At 40.7% G+C, this 24,954-nt stretch overlaps 1 protein-coding gene across 1 annotated transcript in view; it reads left to right on the top strand.

Moving 5' to 3' along the window:
* Positions 1 to 1,963: 1,963 nt before the first annotated feature.
* Positions 1,964 to 24,954, top strand: part of CLVS2 (clavesin 2) — a 58,202-nt gene continuing 35,211 nt past the window's right edge. The window contains exons 1-2 of the mRNA XM_031611124.2: positions 1,964 to 3,281; positions 12,330 to 12,504. Coding sequence (XP_031466984.1) covers positions 2,893 to 3,281; positions 12,330 to 12,504 — 564 coding nt within the window. The 5' untranslated portion in view covers positions 1,964 to 2,892. The remainder of the gene's footprint in view (positions 3,282 to 12,329; positions 12,505 to 24,954) is intronic.

Genomic DNA, 24,954 nt, shown 5'->3' with positions numbered 1-24,954 from the left:
TATGTAATTTCAAAATTATTAATATTTCAACTTTTGCCAGCTCAGTTTTTTTTTTTTTTTTTTTCCCTCTTCACTACATTTGTGTACTGAAATACATGAGAAAATCTGCTATGTGCGTATGTTTCCCTTTGTAATAGAAAAAACAAATTAAGGAATGTGTTACTGGAAGTCATATATGGGCTTGATTTTTCAGGACGAATGCCCACAGTCTGCTTGGCACAAAGTGAATTTGAGGCACTTGTCACATGACCTACTCTTTTATAGCTTTGTTACAGAGGAAATGGCAGAGCAGTAGCATCAGAAAGGGGAAACGATGACAGGGAAAACCTGGTCAGTGGTTCCCTATGGCAAATGGAAACAGCTACTCTCAAAGTGTCTCTCAGAAGAATATGTGAGTAATATACAGGTAGACAGCGAGAGTGAAAGAAAAGGAAGACTTGAAAATGATACAAACTGGCACAAAACAATAAAAACAACAAAAAAAAAAGGCACAAACTATTTCTGGAGCAATGACCACTCTAAGAAAGAATTACCAACTGCAAGTATACATAAGGAAGCTACTTTAAAAGCATTTTAGGAAACAGAGAATATCAAAGAATATCCCAAGTTGAAAGGGACCCAGAATGATTATCAAGTCCAGCTCCTGTCTCCACATGGGATCACCCAAAAATCAGACCATATGTCCAAGAGCATTGTCCAAATACTTCGTTAACTCTGGAGGCTTGGGGCCATGACCAATGTCCTGGGGACTGGTTCCATGCCCGACCACCCCGGTGAAGAACGTTTCCATAACACTCACCAGACCCTCCCCTGACACAGTTCCATGCCGTTCCCTCTGGTCCTACTGCTGTCACCTGAGAGCAGAGCTCAGCTGCCCCTTCACTACCCTCGTGAGGAGCTGTAGACTGCTATGAGGCCTCCTCAGCTCCCCCTCCCATAAAGAGTTGGCATCTCTAGAGAACAATTCGGTCCTAAGCTGGACCGTGCTCCTTCCTCTCTTGTGTGGCATCCCACAGTACATGGTACAGCTGGATGGAAGAAACAGAGGCTCTCCCACACTGGCCTACCTTTAGACCATGTCATTGCTGCCCAGGAAGGATTGTTTCTGCTGCCCTCCCAGCCACTCATATTGTAAGTATTTTGAGATTGGGCTGTTGTGAGGAAATAGGTGAAACCTGTCTTGGCACAAGGGATCTGGTGAAGAATTGTTAGACCCCATAGAACCCTGTGAAAACAAAACCTCCTTGAAGTCCCCTGATGAGTAATGATTTTGCCATCTGACAGCTCCTCACGGCACAGCCCCACGCTTGCTGCCAACAGCCCCTCCTGCTGCTGACCTCATATGTTCCACCTGAAGGTTTGCAGAAAATGCAGAGCACCATTTAATTGTTTTTATGAGTATCTTTATTTGTCTTAGAACTCAGCCTATACTTCCCGCTGGTCTCGTTCCCATCTGCACTCTGCATACGGATCAGTGATTTCAGTGCCTTTTCAATAATTCAGGCTGTGTGCTTTAGCGATGTCATCTCGGGAAAGAAGCACCAAGGCGCTGCACTTCCCACCGGCAGGAGGAGGAGGCGCACGCGGAGGCTTCCCTGAGCCTTTCGCCTCATTTTCAGACACATTTGCATCAGAAAGGTCCAGTCCCTCAGACAAAGGTCAGATTCTCTGCAGCGGGAACTTTTCCCTGAAATCTGACCGCAGACCCAAACTTTCTTCATCAAAAAAGCATTTTTCCTCACTGACATCTCCGATATACAGGAGCACGGTATTTCTGCTCATTGCAACACAATGCAATTTAAGACACGCGAGGCCAAAACAGAAGGCTGCTGTATTTCAAGCTCAGGCTCTTACCCCTACAACGCTGCACGTTAAGAAATGCCGCCCCGAGAGGGCTGGAGGCAGCACACCGGCCGCAGATGGCACCCCGAGCTCTGCGCGGCCCCTCCCGCAGCAACACCTCCATCTTGCAGCATTCAGCGCCGGCGCAAATTCCGCGCAACGTCGCGGGCAGAGGCTGAGCCTTCGCGTCTCCCCATCCTGTCCGCGGGGGCGGCGTCCGCTGGCGTTGTCGGCGATCTGCTGCCTGGGCGTGTGTCCGTCCGTCTGTCCGTCCGTGTGCGCAAGGCGGGGCCGCGCAGACCGCTCCGGCTGCTGCCATCTGGGAGCCGGGGCGTGGAGCGGAGGAGGGCGCAGGGGGGACGAGCATCCTTCAGGCCGAGGCTCCGTTCGTTTTTGCAGGTTCCGTGCCTGCTCTTGGGCACCGGTACCAGCGAAGTACCTGCAGATCGGTTTGCCTCCTCCTCCTCGTGGGTTTTTTCTTCCCTCCCCCCTCCCTTTTTTTTTTTTTTTTTTTGGCTCGGTGATTTTTTTTTATTATTATTTTTTCCCTCCCACGAAGAAGCTTCCGAAGCGGGGCGAGAGCTGATTTCCCATAGATGGTGCCGCGGCGGGGAGGGCAGCTCCCTTGTCAGCCCCGGGCCAGGGGAGCAGCCCCTGGCTCCGCTCGCCCTGCCTAGCGGCCCTCTCCTCGGCACCGGCAGCGGGGGCGAGCGGCAGCAGTCAGCCCGCAGCCCCGTCCCCGGCGGCGGCGGCGGCGCCTCCGTTGAGAGGCTGCGGGGAAGATGCGGCCCGGCGAAGCCCGCCGCGGGGAGGGCGCTATGCGGGAGAGATAACGCGGCTCAGCCAGCAGCCGGGGGCGTCGCGGTGCCGGCGGGGGGAGCCAGCAGCCCCCGGGACACGGGAACCTCCGGAGCGGGCCGGAGAACGGCGGGGCGAGGCCCGGCGGCGGGGAGCGGCGATTTGCCGTGCCCGGCTCCGCGCCTCGGGACCGGCGTGCGGGAGGCTGAGGAGCGCGGGCGGCAGCAGGAGGAGGAGGAGGAGGGCAGCGCCATGACTCACTTACAGGCAGGGCTCTCCCCTGAGACTCTGGAGAAAGCCCGGCTGGAGCTGAACGAGAACCCCGACACCTTGCACCAGGACATCCAGGAGGTGCGGGACATGGTCATCACCCGGCCGGACATCGGCTTCCTTCGCACCGATGATGCCTTCATCCTGCGGTTCCTGCGGGCCAGGAAGTTTCAACACTTCGAGGCTTTTCGCCTCCTGGCCCAGTACTTTGAGTACCGCCAGCAGAATCTGGACATGTTCAAGAGCTTCAAAGCCACCGACCCGGGCATCAAACAGGCGCTGAAGGACGGCTTCCCTGGTGGGCTAGCCAACCTGGACCACTATGGCAGGAAGATCCTCGTCCTTTTTGCTGCCAACTGGGACCAGAGCAGGTAAATGCGGGGCCACCTGCCTGCCTTTACCCCTTCTTCCCCAGGGGGATGTGTGGGAAAAGCTGTGCCAGAGCAGAGGGAATGGGTGGGTGGGCAGTGGGACACACGAGCTGGGCATCAGCCTGGAGGTAAGGGAAGAAAAAGAAATGTATTTGATGACTTAGCACCTCTTCAGCCCTTTCATCCTTTAGGCTCTGAATTTTTGGGAGCTTCTCAGGTGCTCTTCTCAGTCAGGTGCTTTGGGGTTTATGCCCATCTGCTTCCCCTTCACCACAGAAGTTGATATGGCAGATGCTGCGCTCAACCCTGACAAAGGCTGGCTGCACTCATTGTGCTGGTCTCTCTGCTTCAGCACACACATAGCTGCTCAGGTACAATAGGACAAAATGGGAGATGCTCTTTGCAAATCAAGGGTATCCATCATGGTTTTGGAGCTAAAAAGTTTGCCTGTGCAGAAGCTGAGGCTCCGAATTGTTTCCCTCATCTAAAGAAAGCCCTTTCTGAGCCACTTGGAAATGCTAGGATGAAAGTTAGAGTAGCCACTTCTTTTCCCCACTCATGCTACTCTTAGTGTGAATCTGCTTGCTGGTATTATCCAGGCACTCAAAGCTCTGGTAGCAGGTTGAAGGAGACTGATGCAGTCTCCAGAATAATCTTATCCTTCTGGGGACAGCTGTAGCCTGAAGATGACTTGGCAGGCTGGCCAGAAAGCTGCCTACCATTAGGGCCCTTTCTTTTAGCTTTTGGCTGGGTATTATAAGACTGTCAGATGCCATGCCTATTTTCTCCTGCAGTTGTAAATCACCAACACAGCTTGACTTCAGTACATGTAAGTGTGTGCATCCATAAAGAGAGGACTCTAAAACCTGCAGCTTTGAGCACTGCATCTCTAGGCTTCTCCAGGGTCTCCAGTGCATGCAGATTTAAGATCTGCAGCACTTAGTGAGAAAACTGAAACACTTGCTAGTTGCCTTCACCCACACTGTCCTATACAGACAACACAAGCTGAGCACTGTCTCCCTCAGCTGCTTTGAAATGGGCAGGACACAAACATTGACCATAGTGGACAGAATGGGTGCAGAAGTATAAGTGTTTGTGCAAGGCCCTCCCACAGGCTGTCCATGGCCACTGTAGGAGGGGGCTCATTTTGCTCCCATTAATAGTGGGTGCTTCAGCTGGAGTGTTTCTCTGCCTGCTGTGCCTTTCTTCCTCCAGATAGAGTGGCCACATCAATGCTGCCTGCCAGAGAAGCTTCCTTGCCCCTGCTAGCCCTTGGGTTGTACCCAGGGATAAGGAAGCTGCTGTCTAGCACAAATTGAAACTGCACCCACAAACACGCTGACCAGGAAATACAGATGGAGGTGGGCAGAGCTGGGGCCAGATCCTCACTCTGCTGTGGTTTTCTGGCATATGGAGCCACTGACAATGAGTGATGAGCCAGGGTGATGTGGCTGGGGATTCTGTGAGTGGCTTCATTGTCCCTCCCAGGGATCAGGTCAAATTGTTATTTTAAAAACAGCTGTACAAACTCTTAAAATCACCAAAGGAAGAGTTAGCAGAGGAGTGGATGTTTGGACCATTTATTAAATCATGCATCTACCATGAAGAATTTTCCATGTTTAAGATAGCATGGACTGCTAACTGCCATTATTTCTCAGTAATGAAGAAAATTCCTGAAACTTTGTGACACTTTGCAGATCATCAGCACTTAATCAAGTGAATGCCAAGAACTGGAAACTTACCTTAAGGAACCTGCTTTAGCAGGGGAGGTGGACTGTATGATCCCCTGAGGTCCTTTTCAACCCCTATGATTCTGTGGTTTTGTGTAACTTGAGCTCAGACAGAGTAGCACTTCAAAAAATATATATATAAAAAATTGCCATGTGAATTGAATAACTTTATTTTCTTCTTAATTTTGATTGTGCTGATATTTAAATTGCAGGAGACCAGCAGACACAACAGTACATTTACTGTTATTTTTTTCTGGAAGTGCTGTTGGTACAATTCTTTATCTTACAACAGCAGAATGACTGAGGTCCACCAGCATACCCAATGGCCATGTCTGCAGCAGAGTTCCTACCCCTCAGCAGCACATGCCTCAGGCATGCTCTCCTCTGGCTGAGATTCATTTTGAGACCACAGCATAGACAAAGGGGAGAGCCCTGGAGCCTAGCTGTGGGGAGTGGCTTGCTGCAAGGCTCAGAACACATCAACAACAGACCTGGGAATGGAGCTAGGCCACTCTTTTTTCCTAATTATCCATTTCCATTATCTGTTGTTCAGCAGCTGAACCTGTGGGGTATTGTGTGGGGAGCACACTGTAGTTGCTGCGCAGTATGTCTTGAGCTCATGCTCTAACTGATTTGAAGTATTGCAGCAAGTAAACAGTGCTCCTCTGACAGCAATGCTGCGAGGATTCCTTTTCAAACTTTGTTTTGTTAGGATCTCATTACATGCTTCATAAACTAAGTAAATAGAGCACAGCAAGCCTCCAAATTTATCACGTGTACAATTTATTATGGCCAGTATGGAACCATTAGAAATAAAAAGTTCTGACTTCTTTTTGAGATGAGTTTCACACATGCTATAGGTAATTTATTTAGCATCAGTATTCTACCATTTACATTGTTCCAATTAGAATAAAAGGCATGGGAGGCAAGAATTCCTATGGTAAAACAAGCTCGTCTACACATTGTTAAATCATTACATTAAAGCAGGGCCTGAAAACTGTACCAACTGTCCTTCCTTCTGAACAACTAAATCAGACACGACTTTGAAACAAACAAAGCAAAAAAAAAAAAAAAAAAAGAAGAAGAAAAAGGTAAAGGATAAAGCATCAAGATCAAGTAGCCCAACAGCTTTCCAATGGGATCCTGTTCCCTCTCCATCATCCGTGCCAAGATGACACTTGGGGTAGTGGGATCAGCCTTCTATATGAGCTTCCAGGTCATGGATTCATATCTGTGTGTGGCTTGTGGGGTGTATTTGCATTTGAAGATTCCACTTCTTCGCATGTCCAGATGGTGAAGTTTTTTTGGGTTAATGGCATGAATAACTTCAGCTCTCACAGCAAAGGATCTTTTGCTGTTCATGTTCTTCAGTATGCTTTGTAGCATCTGTACACAAGCTCCTCATAAAATTGGTCCATTTTGATGCTATTTTCTTCAGCTCTTTCCTTGTATTAGCTATCTCAGAGATTTCCTAGAAAGTGCAGGAGACAAGTGCACTAATCCATGGTTCTTGTCTGTGATGTAGTGATCATGAAGCAAGGAAATCTGAGTGTGTATACCTTGTGTAGATCTTGAGGGTTCTTCTTTCACTGAAATTTTGAAAATATTAAGCCAGAACAGTAGATTAGAAGTGAGATGATGGCTCAGACTCAGATAGCTTTCTCCTCTAAGCCACAGTGGCACAACGGCACAAGACAATGATGATATTAAAATACAAGTTGTGGATTCCTTACATGTTTGGCACATTCAAGAGACATGTGGTTTAAAATCAAGCAAATGATTTGTCATTTATCTCTTAGTTAACAGTTTGCACCTTGAGTGACATAATCATTCCACCCAGTTTTAATCCTCAAATTAACTTAAAACTTTTTGATACTGTGGGTAGGATGGCAGTTAAGACAATAGGATAACTGCCAAATTGGATTATCCGTTGTTGAATTTGAATGTGAACTGGCTGGAATCAAAATGTGTCTAAACATAAAATTTGGTAGTTGCCACCTATCACCAAGGATGTTTGGTATTGAAAACAGCTGTCAGCTAGATTTGACATGAGACTTCTGTCTCCTGTGTTCTCCCTATCTTGTCCTTCTCTTGGCAATTTGGAAACCACACTGGCTTCTGTAGCAGAGTTAAAAGGTGAAAAATTGTAGTGAAGTACTACCAAGAATTACTTCCCTACTGTTTTTCCTGTAAACCATTTGAAAACTTTGATGCTGTTTGTGTCCCTTAAATAATTCTCAAAGAACTTTTCTTTTCTGTAAATTGCTGGTACTGTTAAATAACAAGAGAGTGAGATGTTCAGCAGCTTGAACTGTTCTGTTCTTGACAAATCAAGGCCTCAGTGAGGCATTACTCTAGTAGGCCTTGTTGCTGTAGAAATGGTAGCCCTCTTACATTTATAAGAATCGCTGTCAGCATGGCTATTAACTTGTCAAGCCGTTCTAGCCTCATTGCCTCAAAGTCAACTGGAACAGAACATTTCAGGAGGCAGCAGAGTGTATCCACACACTGGTCCCCACCTCATTTGAACTCAAGCTGGGGTTGACATAGAAAAGGAACATTATGAGTGTATTATGTATGTGATGATGTATTTTCAGCTTGTGTTACTCTCTTTAGCAGCCAGGCTAAGAAAGTTGTCTGAGCTCTTCATTGAATTAAGCATGATTCTATAAATAGAGGACATTAAATACATATAAATTAGCCATGAGTTCTAGATTATCCTAGGAATTAGTGGTACCTTGCTAGCTACAGAGTGTGCTGGAAGAGTCTGCTGGAACAAGGGAATGTGACTGAAGTTGGGCATAAATAAAGCAGGACTTGTCTGTGCCCAGCTCAGCTCCAGGCTGCCTCAAGACATGCACTGCAGTGGGGCTGCTAGTGCACCCTGCTTCCAACAGCTCTGCAGCCAATGCCTTGGAACTGGGACCAGAGTGAAATGAGGGTCTCCTAAACTTAACACACATCAGTAAGAATAAAATGATTGTGTCTTTTCTTCATATTTTGTTCTCTTTACATTAAAGGTTAATCTGTTATATTTTTTTCTTTTTGCTTTAAAGTATAGAAAAGCAGTCAGAGCCACTTTGTACCAAATTTATTTCACAGTCACTAGTAGCTCTCATCCCGCTTTTCTCCCTTTTCATTGGTTGTATTTCTATATCTATATAGAATGTAATTTCAGTGTGGCGTGAAAGCTTCAGCAGTGCAATCCCAAGGACTGGGTGTTAAGACTATGTTATCTAGAGAAAGGCTTTTTCTAAGAAAAATAAGCTACCTACTTGGAATTTGTAGAAGTTGATGGTAATCTGCAAAATATTAAAATAAAAGCCTGTATTAAACCAGTAATTTGAATATCACCTTACAGCTGCAATTTCTATATCAGCTTTTACATAGTGCTCTCGGTGCTGTATTTCTGCAGAAATATAATTTATTAAATGCAGAGTAATGCATATTTCTCAAACTGGTATACTAGTTTTTCAGAGACTCACAATTCATGAAGGATCAGGAGTTCAGCTTTTAGCTGTGAAGGTGCAAAGTACATTTCATCACACATCTCTGAAAGCTGAAATGATAATTATTTTGGCAAATATTCCTATCAAGGTTTTGGCTGGAACAGAGCTAATTATGGGGAAGCAATTCCCTATGTGGAATAACTAATGCAGCAGTAAGATGACATGGCTGTTGTGAAAAACAGCTCCCGGTTCTCAGAATGTTGTTTATCCAGGGTAATACTGCAGTTATCCTACCTACTGGTTAAATTTCCAGTGCTTGTTTGGAGATTGACTGTATCAGATAGTTTGTGTGGGATTATGTAAAGAAGTTCAGTGCCATTTGGGTTAGCTTGTGGTTGGCTGTAGGCAATGGTATAGCCATAGGTTTGCTTGATGTGTGTTTTCTTGTGTATCTGAATCAAGTAAATTTTTCCACCTTCTGTTTATGGAGGGGAGATTTAGGTTGGACGTCAGGGGGAAGTTCTTTACAGAGAGAGTGGTGAGGTACTGGAACAGGCTGCCCAGAGAGGCTGTGGGTGCCCCATCCCTGGAAGTGTTCAAGGCCAGACTGGATGGGGCCCTGGGCAGCCTGGTCTAGAATTAAATGGGGAGGTTGGTGGCCCTGCATGTGGTGGTGGGGTTAGAGATTCACGATCCTTGAGGTCCCTTCCAACCCTGGCCATTCTGTGATTCTGTGTGATTCTGTTTATGTGGGATTTTCATGCCCCTAAAGCCTAGCTAAGATTGGAGCACATGTTGTGGTAAAGCCTGTGCATCCTGGTGCTAATGTGAACAGTAGTAGCAGTGAGGTGAAATGCTGGACAACATGTGGCTGGAGTGGATTTAAGATGAGTCTGTACACAAATAACTCTACTGTGTGAAAGCTTTAATATGGTTTCTTTAATCATATTTCATTTGCTTGGATTGTTCAGGTGATACATTCAGTACTCAGCTTGCCATTTGCAGCACCTGAGATTTCATCTATCACACCAAGCTCACATTTCTGGCTTACCTCAGCATGTGTCTAGAAGAAAAGCTGCTTTAAATAGCCATTAATGGATTTGTGTTTCTTGTCTGGTTTTCTGTACTGTACTTAAGTAATGTATCAGAAGCAGAAGAGGAGGTCCATTACAGAATGAAAGATCACTCTTATTTCCAGCTAATTGCCCTAAAGAGTATTAGAGGGGGGAAGCTTGGTTATCAGTGTCAAGTCTCTGTGTAAAACTAATGTGGACTTTTAGGCTTAAATGAGTACCTCAGATACTTTCCTTTGACACAGAGAGTTGTTGCTTGCTTCTAGCTAGATATTTGTTTTTCAGGATGTTGTTTTCAACAAGAAAACAACCTTTTGTCTTTTACATTGGGTAAACATATAATATTGTCACTGTCATTGTAGACAGTATTTCTCACACTAAGCAAACATGCAATAAGCGATGGTGAATATAATATAGATGTGGAGACCCAGCCCTGTGGCTATTGGTTACTCTCTGTGGTGGCTGAAGTCCTCATTGACATCTGACAGTTTTCCCACTGACTTTAACAATTTCAGGATATTATTAGGTACATATATATACATATATAATTCAGGTGTATATATATATATATATATAAAGATGTACTGTTTACAGAACTGATCAAACAAAGCAAAGCAGCCTTTTGCCACCAGAGAGCCATTAATCTAAGGCATGCAATGTCTTCCTAAAGTCCCATAGGGAGAGTGTTTAGAGATCTATTGCAGGAAACTGGGAATCTTGGACTGGAAGTTGGGTGTTTCCAGTAGCCTCCTGCTTGGTGAAGCCCCTGTTATGGAGAAGATCTCTTGGAAGATCTCTTACAGGGTGTATTTCTATCTAATTTTATATTAAGAAATACTAGACATGCCCCACTGGTTTCGAAGGCATTTGGCCACTCTCCTGCCCTGCCCCTGACCCTAAACACAATGCTGTGTACCTCACCCCCTCAGGCAAAGTGTGCTTTGATCCTAATGCTGGCAGTTATACAAGACATTGACCATACAGGGGAACTTCAGTACTTGATTAGGCATCCCCCAATGTCTTTGCATGCCTGTGCTGTAGCAGATAGGTTAACTGGTGACTCAAGGTGTATTATGACCATTTTAGTGCCAGTGTAACCTTCTGTAGCCTTCCTGCTGCAGAACACCCTCAACATATCTCATTTCACTTGCACTTTGGTTAGGAAAGAGACGATGGATGATTTCATTTTTCCTCAAGTCACTTTTTACACTACAGAGTTGCGGATATTCGTTGGCTTGTTCAGAGACATCAACAGCAACTTTGGCATTTTTGCCTCCCAAATGGATGTTGCATGTAGCAATTGGGCTAGGGGAACTGTTCTGCCTGGAGAGAGGGAGAGAGCATCAACTGGGCCCATGGGAAGCTTTACCCAGGCTTGCTTCACTGTACCTTCTGCAAGGGTATAGTGGGGTCCTGGGATTACAGCTCTTTGATCTCCCTGTGGAAAAATTTCCATTTTCAGTAGTGGCCTTTTTTTTCTTTTTTCTTTTTTTTTCTTGCCAAAGGGAAATAGAGAATTTCAGAATTTTGAGGACTTCCATAGGGAAATTACAGAGAAGATTTTTTCTTCTGCAGTTCTCTCTCCTTACTGGAAAAATCTGAACAATAAAAGGGAGCATACAAAACTACCTGCAAATGTGAGATCTTTGAACAGTAAAAAATTAGAAAAAAGTAACTTCTCAGAAAAGTGGAAAATAGAGAGAAGAGAATATGAAAACTCTTATCCTAGTCAACCAAACCAAATTCAAATCAAAGTAAGAGTTTTTAAAATGAAGAGAAATATCATAGTAAACAATGCATCCCCTATTCTTTTCAGAGGAAAACAAGCTTTTTCTTGTTGACTTGAGTTAGTCTGACATTAATTATCCTCTTTCCTGGGACTGTGTAGTCAGGAGATTCCTCAAGTTTTACTAGGCTAAAACAAAACTACGTGGAAAAATGTGAGAAGTTAGCTAGATCAGATGGCTATCACTTGTCTTTTTTTTTCCTTCTTTCAAAAGGATTGTGTGTAATGGAACAGTGCACACACTGTATTAAAAGAAGTAGCATTTAATATAATTTAATGCAATATTGAAATAGGCATATGTACTTTTAGCTGGATATATGATATGGTGGAGATTTCTCTGAGAGTTCAGAACACTGAGAACTTCTGTGTTTGATTCTGTCACAGGGCCTTATTGAAAGGACCAGAGACACCAGACAAAGGCTATTAGTCCCAGAGGCATTCCAACCCTATTGTATGTTACTTTCTACTTTTGAGATCTTTGAGGCTGATTACAGATCCGCCTTCTTTGTAGATTTAAGAGAAAACATTATTGGTAAGAGGAGCATGTGGAAATTCCATTTTTTAATAGGGTAATTTTGTGAAGGATATTATTTCAATTATTTGGAAAAAAATATAGGAGGAAACTTTGGGTCCAGACTTCTGGTATTAGATTCAGATTTGATATAATTTCAGGAAAATACCATTTGTTTATATACATTCGTACAGACATTTGAGATAATACACAGATTAATTAGGCAGTCTTCTAGAAAAAAGTTCAAATTTGCTTTTGGTGTTTCATATTCTTGTATTCTTCTTTTGGTTGGCTGATGGTCCATATATATGTAATCATGACTCAGAGGATGAAGTCAACTCACCAAGCTTTTGAGACCTTCCTAAGCTTACATATCTGTGACTTCTGAAGTTATATATGCTGTTGGACTCTAGATAAGCAGTGCAAAGGAGGAATGCTCAGAACTTCCACCATACCTTGATGCACATGGCTTAACCAGTTCTTGCTTTCACGTTCACAGGTACACATTGGTGGATATTTTGCGCGCCATACTTCTTTCTTTAGAAGCCATGATAGAAGACCCTGAGCTTCAAGTGAATGGATTTGTTTTGATTATAGACTGGAGCAACTTCACCTTCAAGCAGGCCTCCAAGCTCACACCAAGTATGCTTAGGTTAGCCATAGAGGGCCTTCAGGTAATATTCTTCTTTCTTTCTTTCTTTCTTTTCCCAATTTTTTTTTTTTTTTTTTTTTTTGGCAGTTCATTGTAAATCTGGAAGGCTAAAAAAGCAAATAATTATGCACTCTTCCAAATAGCAAGGCTCTTAGCACCTTAATATATCGTCAGACAAATTACAGTGGAGGAAGCTAATATGTGAGCTCAGTCTGCTAACTGCAGTAAGTCCTGGCGTGTAGGCTCCTTCCCTGCCATAAAGATGAGGTAACATCTCTGTCTTTATCCCAAAGTGACTGTCTTCCTGCAGATTCAGACCATAGCTTCTGCAGCTGCAACTTAGAAACAGTTGATTTGTCATTCTGAACGGGGCTAATGGAGTGTGGGGTGCTGCTGACTTGCTAGGCCATTTGTTTTGTTGGCTATACTGGAGACAAGCTCACACTATATCACTTGGCCTGAAAAGTGTGGGACAGGTAGCTGTGACTTTTTATTCATGGAAAGGTTAGTATGTGTTTGACTTTTTATTGAGTTAGGATTAATTTGAGCACATCTTTTTGGACTGTGTGTGCAATTATTTAAAGTTCTTACTGCTCCTTCTAAATGTACTTTATGCGGCACAGGCACAAACGTAGAAAATATACTGTTGACTCCTGTGGTTTTTTAATGCTTATTAAAATTAAAAACTAGAATCCATGAAGTGGTTGTTTCCTGTAGAATCTTGAGCTACTGTGTTAAAAATACCTGTAATTCACTGCTAAACAAGGTAGTGTACTTTGATTTTTCAAGGACATATACTTATTTTCTGTGATATTTTCATCATTTATATGTTTTTATTACTTATAAAACAGAATAGCAATCTTAACTTTGAACTTTCTTCTTTGATATTGAACTTTGATATTGCTATTTCGAAGAAACAGGTATAGCAGTAATTTGGAGTTTTGATCTAAATCTTCAAATGGCTGAAAGAGTACTCAGCCTGCTGTTGCACACAGAAAGGTAGTGACAGTCATTAATGATGATCTGAATTTTCATTTTGTTGTGCTTACTTATACAATGGTGTAATTCCATAGTCTTCAGATGTATATCACAAAGCAGCAGTGGGATCTGTGCTATAAAAGTCCTGTTTTCTTGTATTGTTTTCAACATTGTTTTCCTCTTTTTTGTGTTGCTTTTCAAAGTTAGCAGTTGTTTTCTCATTTAGATCATGAATAAATACTTCAGTACTCTTTGCTTTTAAATTATGGTGTCTCTTTTTGTACTTTAACCATAGGTTATTTTGAGGATGTTAGTGGATAAGTTGGTTACTTATAAGTTAGTCTTAAACTGTGTTCTCATGGCATTAGTTGGTTCATTGCTGAGTTGAGGTGAAGTCCATTTGATTAGTTTACCCATGTACCCAGTTTTGTATGTCCTAATATCCTCACTCTGACAGTGGTCAGCACCTAGGGCATCATTTTCTCACTGTCTCCAGTCTTGCTGACTTCAGGTAAGTAGAGATGCAACTCTATGTAGATTTATCTTAGGATTGATGAAAAGGGCTCAAGCCCATTGCATTGATCATCTTGGACAGCGATCCTCCCTTCAGAAATAATAATGACGAGAAAGAAAATAAGAGAATATCTTGGTAGAAAGATTATGCAGAGAAATCCTGGGCGAGGGATGCATTTACTTGCATCCTCTTGCAGCATTTAGTGCCTAAAATATTCAATTTCCTTACACTCTATAGTGATTGCCTTTTATTTTTAACAAAAATTTGTAGCAGAAACATAATTCTGAACAGTGTTAAAGTAAAAAGTACTGAAGTGGTATGAAGAAGAATAAGAGCATCTCAGGCACAGAGTTTATTTGTGATCTTTGTAAATACTCTCTGTTTAATCACAGAAATAGAATTTACTTTCACTTATAAGATTTAACAGGGCTCAAGATGCTTGAATTTACCACTTGGAGAATTTAAATATTTTTCTTACTTGGATGGGAAGGGGAAATGGGATTAGTGACCACTATATTTGATGTTAACCAAGTTTCTTTGCCTCCTCAGTGAAATCTGCTAAATTTGCATTTTATTTGGTTAGCTTACATTGTGAATAGAATATGGCATGTTCCAAACTAAACTTTTTACAAGCTATGGCATTTCTGGGCTCTTCATAACTGTTTATTTTTCAGGAAATGTCTTTTGAAAGTATAATAAATAAATACATACAGCTTTCCACTGTATACAGGTTCCACTTTACACTTTGTCTACACGTATGTGTTAAATGGGAGCATGAAAAGAATCATGCCCCTGACTGACTTGAATACATTAGAAAAATATCCTAAGTGCATGCAGTTCAGGAAAATAATCTTTTGGCTATGGAATTTTTTAATCTTAAAGGACAGTGATTATCTGTGATTCAGCAATTAAATAATTTGGATTTCTAGCATATCCATTCCAACTGTGCCATGCCATCCAGCTGCTGGTGCAATGTAGACCACTTTTGATTTTTAGATCAAAAGGGATTACTAGTCAAGAAATGGCTATTGTCTCCTGTGGAGGTTGAGGCAGTTGGCTGGGATTCTTGACACTGCAATCCCAGCTGATTCACTGGCCTTGTCCCTCTGGAAAAGAGCAATACACTTCACTGTGGATGCAAGTGGGTGTGGGATTTATGTTGCTCCTAGTCAATGAGAAAGATAATTTAAACTTAGATCTCTTATCTTTCTGTAATGAAGGATAAACTCATAAGCAAATGTAACATGTACCATTCTATTTTCTGAGAATGGTTTGTCTGAGTTAGGTAAATATGAGTACCTAAAAGCTCAAGGCTATGAAACCTGGGCAGAAGGAAGCATCAAGTACACAAGAGTGAAACTTAAACTCGTGTCCTGAATTAGCACCTTGTATTGGCTGTCACCAGAGTATTCAGTGCCTAATCTTTAGGTGCCCCAAACGGGATTTGGCCTGGATGATTTCTTGAGGTCCCTTCCAACCTCTGCAATTATGTGATTCTGTGCAATTCTGTGATTCTTTATCCCTTACTTTTTTTCTGTTTTCATAGCTTGGAATGCTTGGGCAGAAGGAAGAAGGAGGTTCTAGGTATGATTCTTTTATTTGTGATAGCTGCTTTGTAACTACTTGGGCTTTTATTATTCATCAGGACACCACTGTTTTCAGAAAGAAGTTTAAAAACAGTGTCAAAGTCTAAAAATTCAATTTCAAAATTATATTGAAAGTTGAGTTTTATTAGTAATCCTGATGCACAGCCTGGGCGATAACTATAAATGAGCTTTGCAGACTAGAAAGTTGTGGGTGTACATGAAACACTCTATGTGATGGCTGGTTAACTGATAATTAGGATTTTATCAACTTGGACTCCATTCTTAAATACTTTGTTTCTATTTAGCTCATAATAGTAGTTGTATACACGACAGATTGATTTTGCGCGTTCCCGCACGGGTAGGCTTTGCAAAACTGTGTAAGTATGGGAGGCTGAATATTAATGCATTTTGCCTAAATGAAAAACTGGGGAACAAGAGATAATACACATTTACACTGCAAACTGAACATATATGGACAGTCAGTACTGTCGCAGAAAAAAGAAGACTCGCTTTCAGATTGAGGATTTTTAAGGGAGATAGCAAAAGCCTTGCGGGGACAAGGCAGGCCGTTCAACTGATCACAACTTCTTTCTGTAACAAAGGGAGGATTCACAAGCTAAAACAAACTGGTTACTGTGAGCATGAAAGTAAAACAGAAAGATCACAAAGACAGCATATTTGCAGCTACTATAGCTATCCAAAACATCTTTCAGTCAGCTGTTCTTGTGAATTGTGAGCATAATATCCACAGTCAGATTTGCTGCAGCAGTGTGAAGTGGAAGTAAAAGAGACCAGAGTATGTAGAATCCAGAGATGAAAATAACAGTGCTTTCTATGCCCATTTTCTCTGAATTTAAACTATATTAGTATCTTACAGGGAGTCCTATCTGAACATTATGGTTGGTTCATCTTCCTATTAAATATCCATATACAGTGCTTAAATTTAGTCACCTAGTTCTGTATTACATCTGTGCAACATACCATTTGTCAGAAAATACTAGAATAAAGAGCCTCTGAAAATAGTATATATATATATATAAAGGTTTGCTGGCTATTTGCTGTGAAAAAAGAGTGGGCTGGAGCTGATTATTAACGCTGGCTCTTCACCTGATGTTTGGATAGGCAAAACCTTCCAGTTAAGAAAGCACTTGGTGGCCAGTGCTTGAGTGCATTTGCTTACAGGCATGTCTGTATAGACATGGCTAATCTTCAGCACGATCCATGCTGTTAAAAACCTATTATTTGAAGGCAGACTACTTCATTTGCTTGCCAGATTTTGTTATGATGCTCATCGATAAAAGGCACTGTATTCCTTTTGATTGTTAATATATTTATTCACACAAACACACTTTAAAGATGTGGGATACTCTTCTCTCTCTCTTTTTTTCTCTCCAGGTGAGAGCTATTCCACTGAAAAATTACTGCTGAAAATGTCATCTAATTTCTGGTGCCCACTGTGATCTTGTTTTTGTGTACTTTTTATATTTTCCCTGTCCAGTTGCCTTTGACTTTCAGTGAGGAGGAAGATTTGAAATTTGATCCTGAACTGTCAAGCCAGGAGCCTGAATTTTAGCATTACGTAAATTTAAAGTTTCTCATTAATTGCTCTTTGCATCTGTCTCTATGTGGGCTGCTACCTCTTTGAAATAAGTGGTAGGAAGCAACAAAACTCTTCCCCCAGAAATTGCCGTACTGTGTCTTGCTAAAAGGCACAAGGATTTATAATGGGGTTAAATATCCATCATGCAAATTCTGCTGCTGGAGTTAGTGGAGTAACTGACTGTAGTGGGTTGTCATCCTCCTTGTGAAGCAGTATGAGGAAGAGAGTGGGCACTTTGCCATTGTTTTGCAGCTATTTGCTGTAAGCAAGGCTTGATGAGTTGTGAGGATCCTGGCTTTCATTCAGACTCTTTGATCTAGCTGGCAGATTCTTATGCCTGTTCCTTCTGCCCTCTTCCCCCGAGCCTTTGTCCCTGTCCTGCCACTGCCTTAATTCCTTATGCCACTCCTTTCCACATTGCCTTATTTTGTACCAGTCTTCACTGATGTCTTGGTGTCATGCTCTGAAATCTCAGTTGTTGTGGGTGATTGCATGGCATGGTAAGATCCTCCCAGATTCCTAAGGAGATCTCAGCCTTTTCTTGTCATTCTGTCCAAATATTCTCCACATATGGGGTCTAGTCAGCTTCAAATCTCCTTACTGCCTCCCTGTAACCAAGGTTCTCATTGCTCTTTGTGTCACTCTGGTAAGCGACGTTAGAGAATGAGTCTTGATCTCTTCATGTATGAAATAAGCGAGGCCTCTGGCCACCAAGCTGTTAAGGAAACTGTCCTTGCAGTTGCTCAGACTGAAGCTGGTCTGTTTGATATAGATGACTCAGAGCTCATGGGGCCTGGAAACGACAGGAACGTCTGGCAGATGTAGTGGAATGACATTGCATGATCAAGGAAGATATATCTGAAGATTTCTTCTGCTTTAACAAGCTAGCCATGATTAGTGTAAAGGCCAATGAAAACAGTTAACATTTCCCCATCATTCTGTTAATAGAGAGGAGCGTTCAATTAATATTATTGCTGCTTGAGAGAAAGAATGTAGAAGAGATTTTTTCTATATGTAGATACTACCTCTTTCATTAGCCTTTGTTAAATGCTAATGACTTTTCAGTTTTCTTTTTTAATTTGGGAAACTGAATCTATCTGTATTAAATAGTGATAATAAATAAATTGCCTTGGTTAAGCTGAAGATTTAGTACTATGCTAAGGTGAATGCCACCAGCTTGAAAAAAGAAGGGCTTGCAGCATAAGCTTGGCAAAGGGAATTAACTCTTGATTCCATCATTGACTTCCTGTCTCTAGTAGGCCATGATTCAGTGAATATATGGTTATGACCATTCCTCAATTTTAAAATATATAATTATTTTTGGAAATGATTTTCTTCAGTCAAGACTTAAATATTTCTCTTTGCTTGCATATCATAAGTTTTTCCATATCAGAAATAAAACTAATTCGTTCTAAATTGTAAAGACAGAGACAGAAGACATGTTTTAAGGTCATAGTTCACCTTCCTGCTAAGGCATGATTAGCTCTCATGTATTATATTTTCTACTACTCTGCACAGTTTAATTTAAAGGCTTAAAGGCAGGTCTGGCACATTCTTTGGAGACCTTTCCACAGCTACTTTCTCTTCAGATTTTCTCTCAGTGCTAATCCTTATTTTTTTTTATTTTGTATTGTCACCCCCTATAAACCCTTTGTTATTTCAGCAGATGCTGTTGGGTCCAGAGCAGAAACTGGTATGCGAATATCTGTTTTTGATTCACAGTAAGGCAAAAAAAGGCATTATTTGATGAAGTATCTGCAGCAATAGTGATGTGGAATCAGGACTTGAGGAGATTCTTCCTGTCTTGTTTGCCAGAGAGGATGTGAGATTTGTGGTCTCTTTCTTAGTATGAACATCAGCAAAATCCTTCTTATGTTTGGAACTTAAATTTCCTTTTTGTTATAGTGTCCAGATTGAGTGTGTTATCTGTCTATTTTTTATGTACTTCTTTTAGTTTTACCTCAGAGGATATGTTGGATCATTTTTGGAATTATTTTCTGAAATTAGTATAACCTTTGTTTTCTGTGACACTCACAAATCCTCTGTGATCTTATTAGGCTGTGCACAGTTGGCTTTCTGTTACTATCTTCTCTACATGATGTCTTTGCACATCATCCCTGTCTTATTAGCTAAACTTTCTGTGCTCTCTCCTCAAAACATTATAGTGCAATTTATTGTGATTGTTTTGTTTATTCATTTATATTTCTTATCAAGGGTTCAGCTCCTATGAAAATTATTTTGTTGAGTCCAATTTAATTTGGTTTATAAGCAAAAATTTGGCTTTGGTTATAAGTGGTTGTCATATGGGAAAAACTGCTATGATATTTCCTAATGTTGAAAAAGCACACATGGGAGACTTCCTTGGGTGAACTGCTACAGAAATGTGAAATTAGCTGGAGTTTAGCTGGAGATGGTTTTTTCTCATCTCATGCTTCATAATCATAAAAAATTAGGATGGTTCGATTCTCATTTGTTTTAATTGGTGCAACTGTGTTTAAATAGGTGTTACTCTGGTGCTCTAAACTCATTCAGGATCTGCAAGTTTAGATTTGTAACATGTAAAGAAAATTACATTTTAAAGGAAAAAATAATTAAAAGAAACACAACTTGGATAATATATCAAAAAAAGAACAGCAAAACAAAATAACAGCAATAAAAAAAAAAGAACATGAGAAAGAAACTAACCAAAGGCAAAACAGACTTCTACATTCATTTCCTGCATATTTTGCAAAGATTGAAAGAAGTTCCTGAAAAACAATTTTGAGTTATTATTGCGTGGAATGGAAAAGGAATGCTTGTAATCCATTTCAGTGTGTACTGTAAAGAAAAAGAATGAGCACTAATGTTTGTCTAAATGTAATGAATATCCGAACATGAATATGGACTGAACTCTGAGATGGCTGCACTTACCTTTCATTATGTGGAGGTCTGAGTGTAGATTCAGTCAAAAAAACACATGTAACTCCAACACTCAAAACTGATAAAGTCCTATGTCAGCATCTCACCTCAAACAGTTCTGGCTATGCTATAGTGCTTACTGCTTCTTGGATTAGATTTAATGTGGTGCATCACAGTTTAAGCCTGAGTTTCGACTATAAATAGTTACTCGTCCTTATGACTGACTCGAATACCATACAATCTGAGGTTAAAGAATGTCTTCAAATGTATTTGTTCATATCTTCCTTGTGTAAGTTGGTTCTTAAGAATCTGTTAAACATTCTGGAAGAATCCAGAAATCCAGAAGAGGTGAATTTCAATTTTCTGCACTTCCTAATCTTTTTTGGAAGGAGGGCCTCCCTAAAAGTGTGTTTACCCTGCGGTTGGCATGAATCCTTACCTGATATTTCAGTGAAGGTTCTTTATTACCCACAAAATCTTCTGAGTTTGCTGGGATGTGCCATTGTCCTGGGTTAAGCTATTTGACTGACAGTGTCATTTAGAGCAGTGCATCTTCTGGCTCAGAGCCACCACACTAAATATGAAGGATCCAAGATAAATCATTGAGTAGTGGTAGTGCTCCAGTGTTGTTCTTGCAAAGTCTTCAGAAAGCACAACCAGTCCTCTGAGATTTCCAATGGTTCCTTAACACCTTAGCAGAAAAAAAATAATCATAGTTTATACATAGTTTATACCAGTGAGTGCATAAACAATTATTACATGCAGCAATCAAGGATTGTAGTTAAAAATCCCAACCTTTGCAAGTGATACTTTCAATCTGCAGGAAATTCTATGATGAAAGTGTTGCTTTATTTTGAGAAGAAGATGGAAAAGTTTTGGAAGAGTTGTGCTTAACAGAGAAGAAAATAGATTGTATACGACATTAGGAGAAAACTGAATAGTTATGAAAAGATATGGCAGGCTGCAGGGACATAATGGAGACCTAAAAGCCATCCTTCAGATTAAATTCTGAAATGTTTGAAATTAGACAATTCAGTTTCCTGTTTTATGTTTGTTTCCAATCTCACTGAGTAAAATTTCCTCTCTAAAGTAGGTTTTTAAAGTTACATTGTCATACCTGTGATGATTAGCCTGTTTCACACCACCAAATATTATCAGTGGCTTTTAGCTTTGCTTGGTAATCACACCACCATTACATGGTGACTTATATGTTTGCTCAAGACTCCAGCAAGATATTTGCATTACAATGTGATTCAGTTAAGTAGTTACAATTGATGAGGGATTATATATCACTGTGGAGCTGACTGAGCCCTTTAGCCACTCGTTTTCCCATTCTTTCTCTTTGGTCGTTTTAAGTTATTTAGAATTGCAAGTAAGGTTTGCTGGGTCTTGCTTTTCAAATCATTTTATTGTGAATATCCAGCAATTGATTTTCACTGGAAAACCTGAGGGCATCTTCATACTATTGCTATCAGTATGATCCAATTCCGTTCTCCACAGAAATTCAGCAGGGGTGCAATTTAATGAGACCAGTGAAAGAAATCTGACCTCTTTATTTATAGAACACTAATTGATCAGGGTAACTGTAATAAGAGGAAACTTCAGAGAAAATCAATGCTGTATCAAATGAAAGTAGCACTCAAGCCCTTAAAGAGAGCGGCATGGAAAGCCAATTAAGTATGAATCTATTTGATGATCCATGGGAAAAGCTAGGACCATGCTTGTTCTTACTTCAAGTTACAGGAAATAAATCAAACTAAATAGTATCTAACTTACAATGTTATCCTTGCGATATATTTTCCTCTTCATCTTGTTGATATTCTCTCCCATTAAATCTTGATGAATTATATTGCTTTCATATGGAAACCTTAAACATTTCCTTTTAATAGCCTACCTTTGACTGCCTTATGCAATTTTTGTAATGAGTTCTGATATCCCTTCCTGAAGATAGCAGCAATATTGCAGCATGACTGCACAGCCTCTTGGTTTTCTATCTAGGACTCTGTCCCAGTCCAGAGTCTCAGGGGTTTCACTTAAATGCAGGAAGAGTGTCATCCTTTTACATTCATTCTCATTCCTGTCATCCAAATACTACCAAAGTTCTGGTAGATACAAAAGTTAATCACATATGCTTATTGCTAGTGTTTCTCAAAGACAGTGCAACATGTTTGCAGCATATGCAGATCTTAGCTCTCTCTTCTAATTGCATTTTTTTTTCTTCATGAAATCTACTAGAAGTCCTGATCAAACCTCTATGCTCCATCCCGAAGAATTTTGGTTGTGTGGTGGGTGTTCTCCTTAACTGCATGCCATAGGGTTGACTGCATTTCAGTAGACTGTGAGGAACAAACTACCATAAAGTTATTTTATCAGTGACTTGCCACAGAAGAATAGAAAAGGGGAGTGCACATACAATTCGGTGATTTGCCTATTCTAAAAAATAAAAACAAGATACATAGCAAAAGGGAGAATTACTGCTTAGGCCTTACATGCAAAACTGTTCCAGCTAGTAGCATGTGTCTTTCTTCCTTTGGTGCTTAACTGTGCTTGCAATTAAATGGATAAAAACCTTGCTTTCTTTTACAGTATATGGAATACCATACATTCATTCATTTTCTGAAGAAGAATTCACATGCTTTTTTTTAATTCAGTAGCATAATCAAAGACACTGCATTAAGAAATTGTTGTATAAATAATTCTGTTTTTCTGCTTTAGATTGGGAAAGGAGTAAATAATCTGTACCTTCCATGAATGCTGAATTTCTGTGGGCTAAATTAATATCATGCCAAGGACTGAGTTAATAATGCTGCATTTTCTGTTCATTCAGTTTTAAGCATAGGTAATGGCATAGGGCTGTGCCTTAATTAGCTGGATGAATAATGTCAAAAATATTGTCAATTATCAATTTGGTTTTCATCTTAAGCCCCGGTTGGGAATCTAGTTCGCAATGACATCAGCAGTTGCCGTGGTGAAGTTTCATAAGCTACTCTTTAATCTTTCATCATATCACAGGCTAAGAAAGCAGACATGAAGACTGAGATGAAAAAAAACAGCAAACCCACATACATTTGTAGCATTGATGTATTCTCTGAAAAAGTATAAAAGGCATGTCTCTGTGTTTCTAGAAAGAAAAATTTGCTGCTTTGGTGAGCACACTCTATCACCCCCATATATCATCTACGCAACACTGTGAAAAAATAATCTGTGGGATGTAAGCAGAGCTGAAATGTGTTGTGCTTGAAAGCAGTCAAAAGCGAGGATGACACCAGGGCCTGAATAGTGATAAATAGCTTGGTCCTGTTATGCACAGTGAAAATGGAGGTAAGGATGATAAGTTTAGCAGCTCTTCTTGATATGTTGGGCTTTTGGTAGAAGTGGAACACTGTTCAGTCTAGGCCAGATAAAAAAGTGTAGTTTTAAGTTACTGAACAGGAGGAGTCTGGGAAAATCTCCATGTAATCTACCAACACGGAGATGTTTGAATTCATATCTGTGGAGGTGCATGCCCTGGCTGACACATAGTGAGAGAAGTGGAAGGGACTGAGGGTTGAGGACTTTCAGCCCATGTGAAGAAAGACTAAGAAACAACCTCAGGAAAAGATAGAGCAGGAAGGATAGCCAACAAAGAAAATCAAAATTGTGGTCAAGAGTACTAGCAGTTTTCTCTGGGAGGAGATACAGAGTCTGACTTTCATTAGGACCTCTGAATGCAGAACAATGATGAGCTATAGAGCATCTTAAGTATATCAAACGAGCAATGTGTACAGAGTTGAGAGGGCAAATGGAAAGGAGACTGTGACTATGTTTGAATTAAGAGTGGAAGTATCTGTATCAGCGATGAGGAACACAAAAGCATCATCTAAATCTTTCATTTTGGAACAACTTCCTGAAATAGCAATTTGGTTCAAAATGTAATTGTCTCATTCTGTGCTATTTTGCCTAAATCATTGTCTAGAACTTTAATGTGCTTGTGTCATTACAGCATTGTGGCTTTAAGAATACCATCACTATAGTCATTTGCACCATTCTTCTCTGCAGTTTGTTTCTGCATAGTTTTTACTTTACCTAAGCTTTGTACTATACCTAAGCTAGAAGCCTCTCACCAGAACTGGATGTCAATCCAGAGTTCATCTGTGTTCTTTTCAATCTGTGATGTGGCTCCTTTTTGGGAAAAGAAGTACAATTACAATTTCATAGTTGTTTTGCCACACTAGAAATGGAGTGATGTTAATTTTACAAGTTGGAAATGGAAAAGATTTTGAAGAGGCAATAAAGAACAAGGCTACAACTGTTCTACTTCATTTTGCAAATGCATTAGTTGAGAAAAAAACCCTAGAAAATAGAAAAGCCAAATTGAAACTTTTTTTTTTTTTTTTTAAACAGACCTTGATGTTGAAATTGATTTCCTTTAAAATCATGAGGTCTAACTCACAAGACTTATGTTTTCCCTGAGGCTTTTCTTTCCTGGAAAGGTTTTTAGCAATTTTAACTTAGTCAAAAGTAGAACAATGAGCAGTAATTTATGTTGTCCAGCATTGTTTCCTAAAGAACTGCCTTTTCACCCATAGGTCCATACTGGTGAAAGAGTGCAGAACAGAATTTAAACAGGTCTTAATAGAAGAAGTTATACGTGAGAGAATGCTGTCGCATTTTCCTACCAGCACCAGCTTGACGCTTGAAAAATACTGCTTGTGTGCATGACAAACTGCTACAGGACTGGGACATAGGTTATTGCTGTGAGATGGGAGCCTTTTGGAGATTCTCTGAGTCACTGGTGCCATCTGTTTCCTGAAGTTAGTCTGGAATGGTCTGAGCAAAGTTCTGACCTGCTATTCAGCTTTTTATTTGGCATTCCATAGTTTGGATCAACTGCAGGCTGATGGGGAGGCTAGTTTA

Source organism: Phasianus colchicus, chromosome 2 (assembly GCF_987193195.1).
Source record: "Phasianus colchicus chromosome 2, bPhaCol1.hap1.1, whole genome shotgun sequence".
Classification (NCBI taxonomy): domain Eukaryota; kingdom Metazoa; phylum Chordata; class Aves; order Galliformes; family Phasianidae; genus Phasianus; species Phasianus colchicus.
This window is presented reverse-complemented; position numbering and strand designations above follow the sequence as displayed.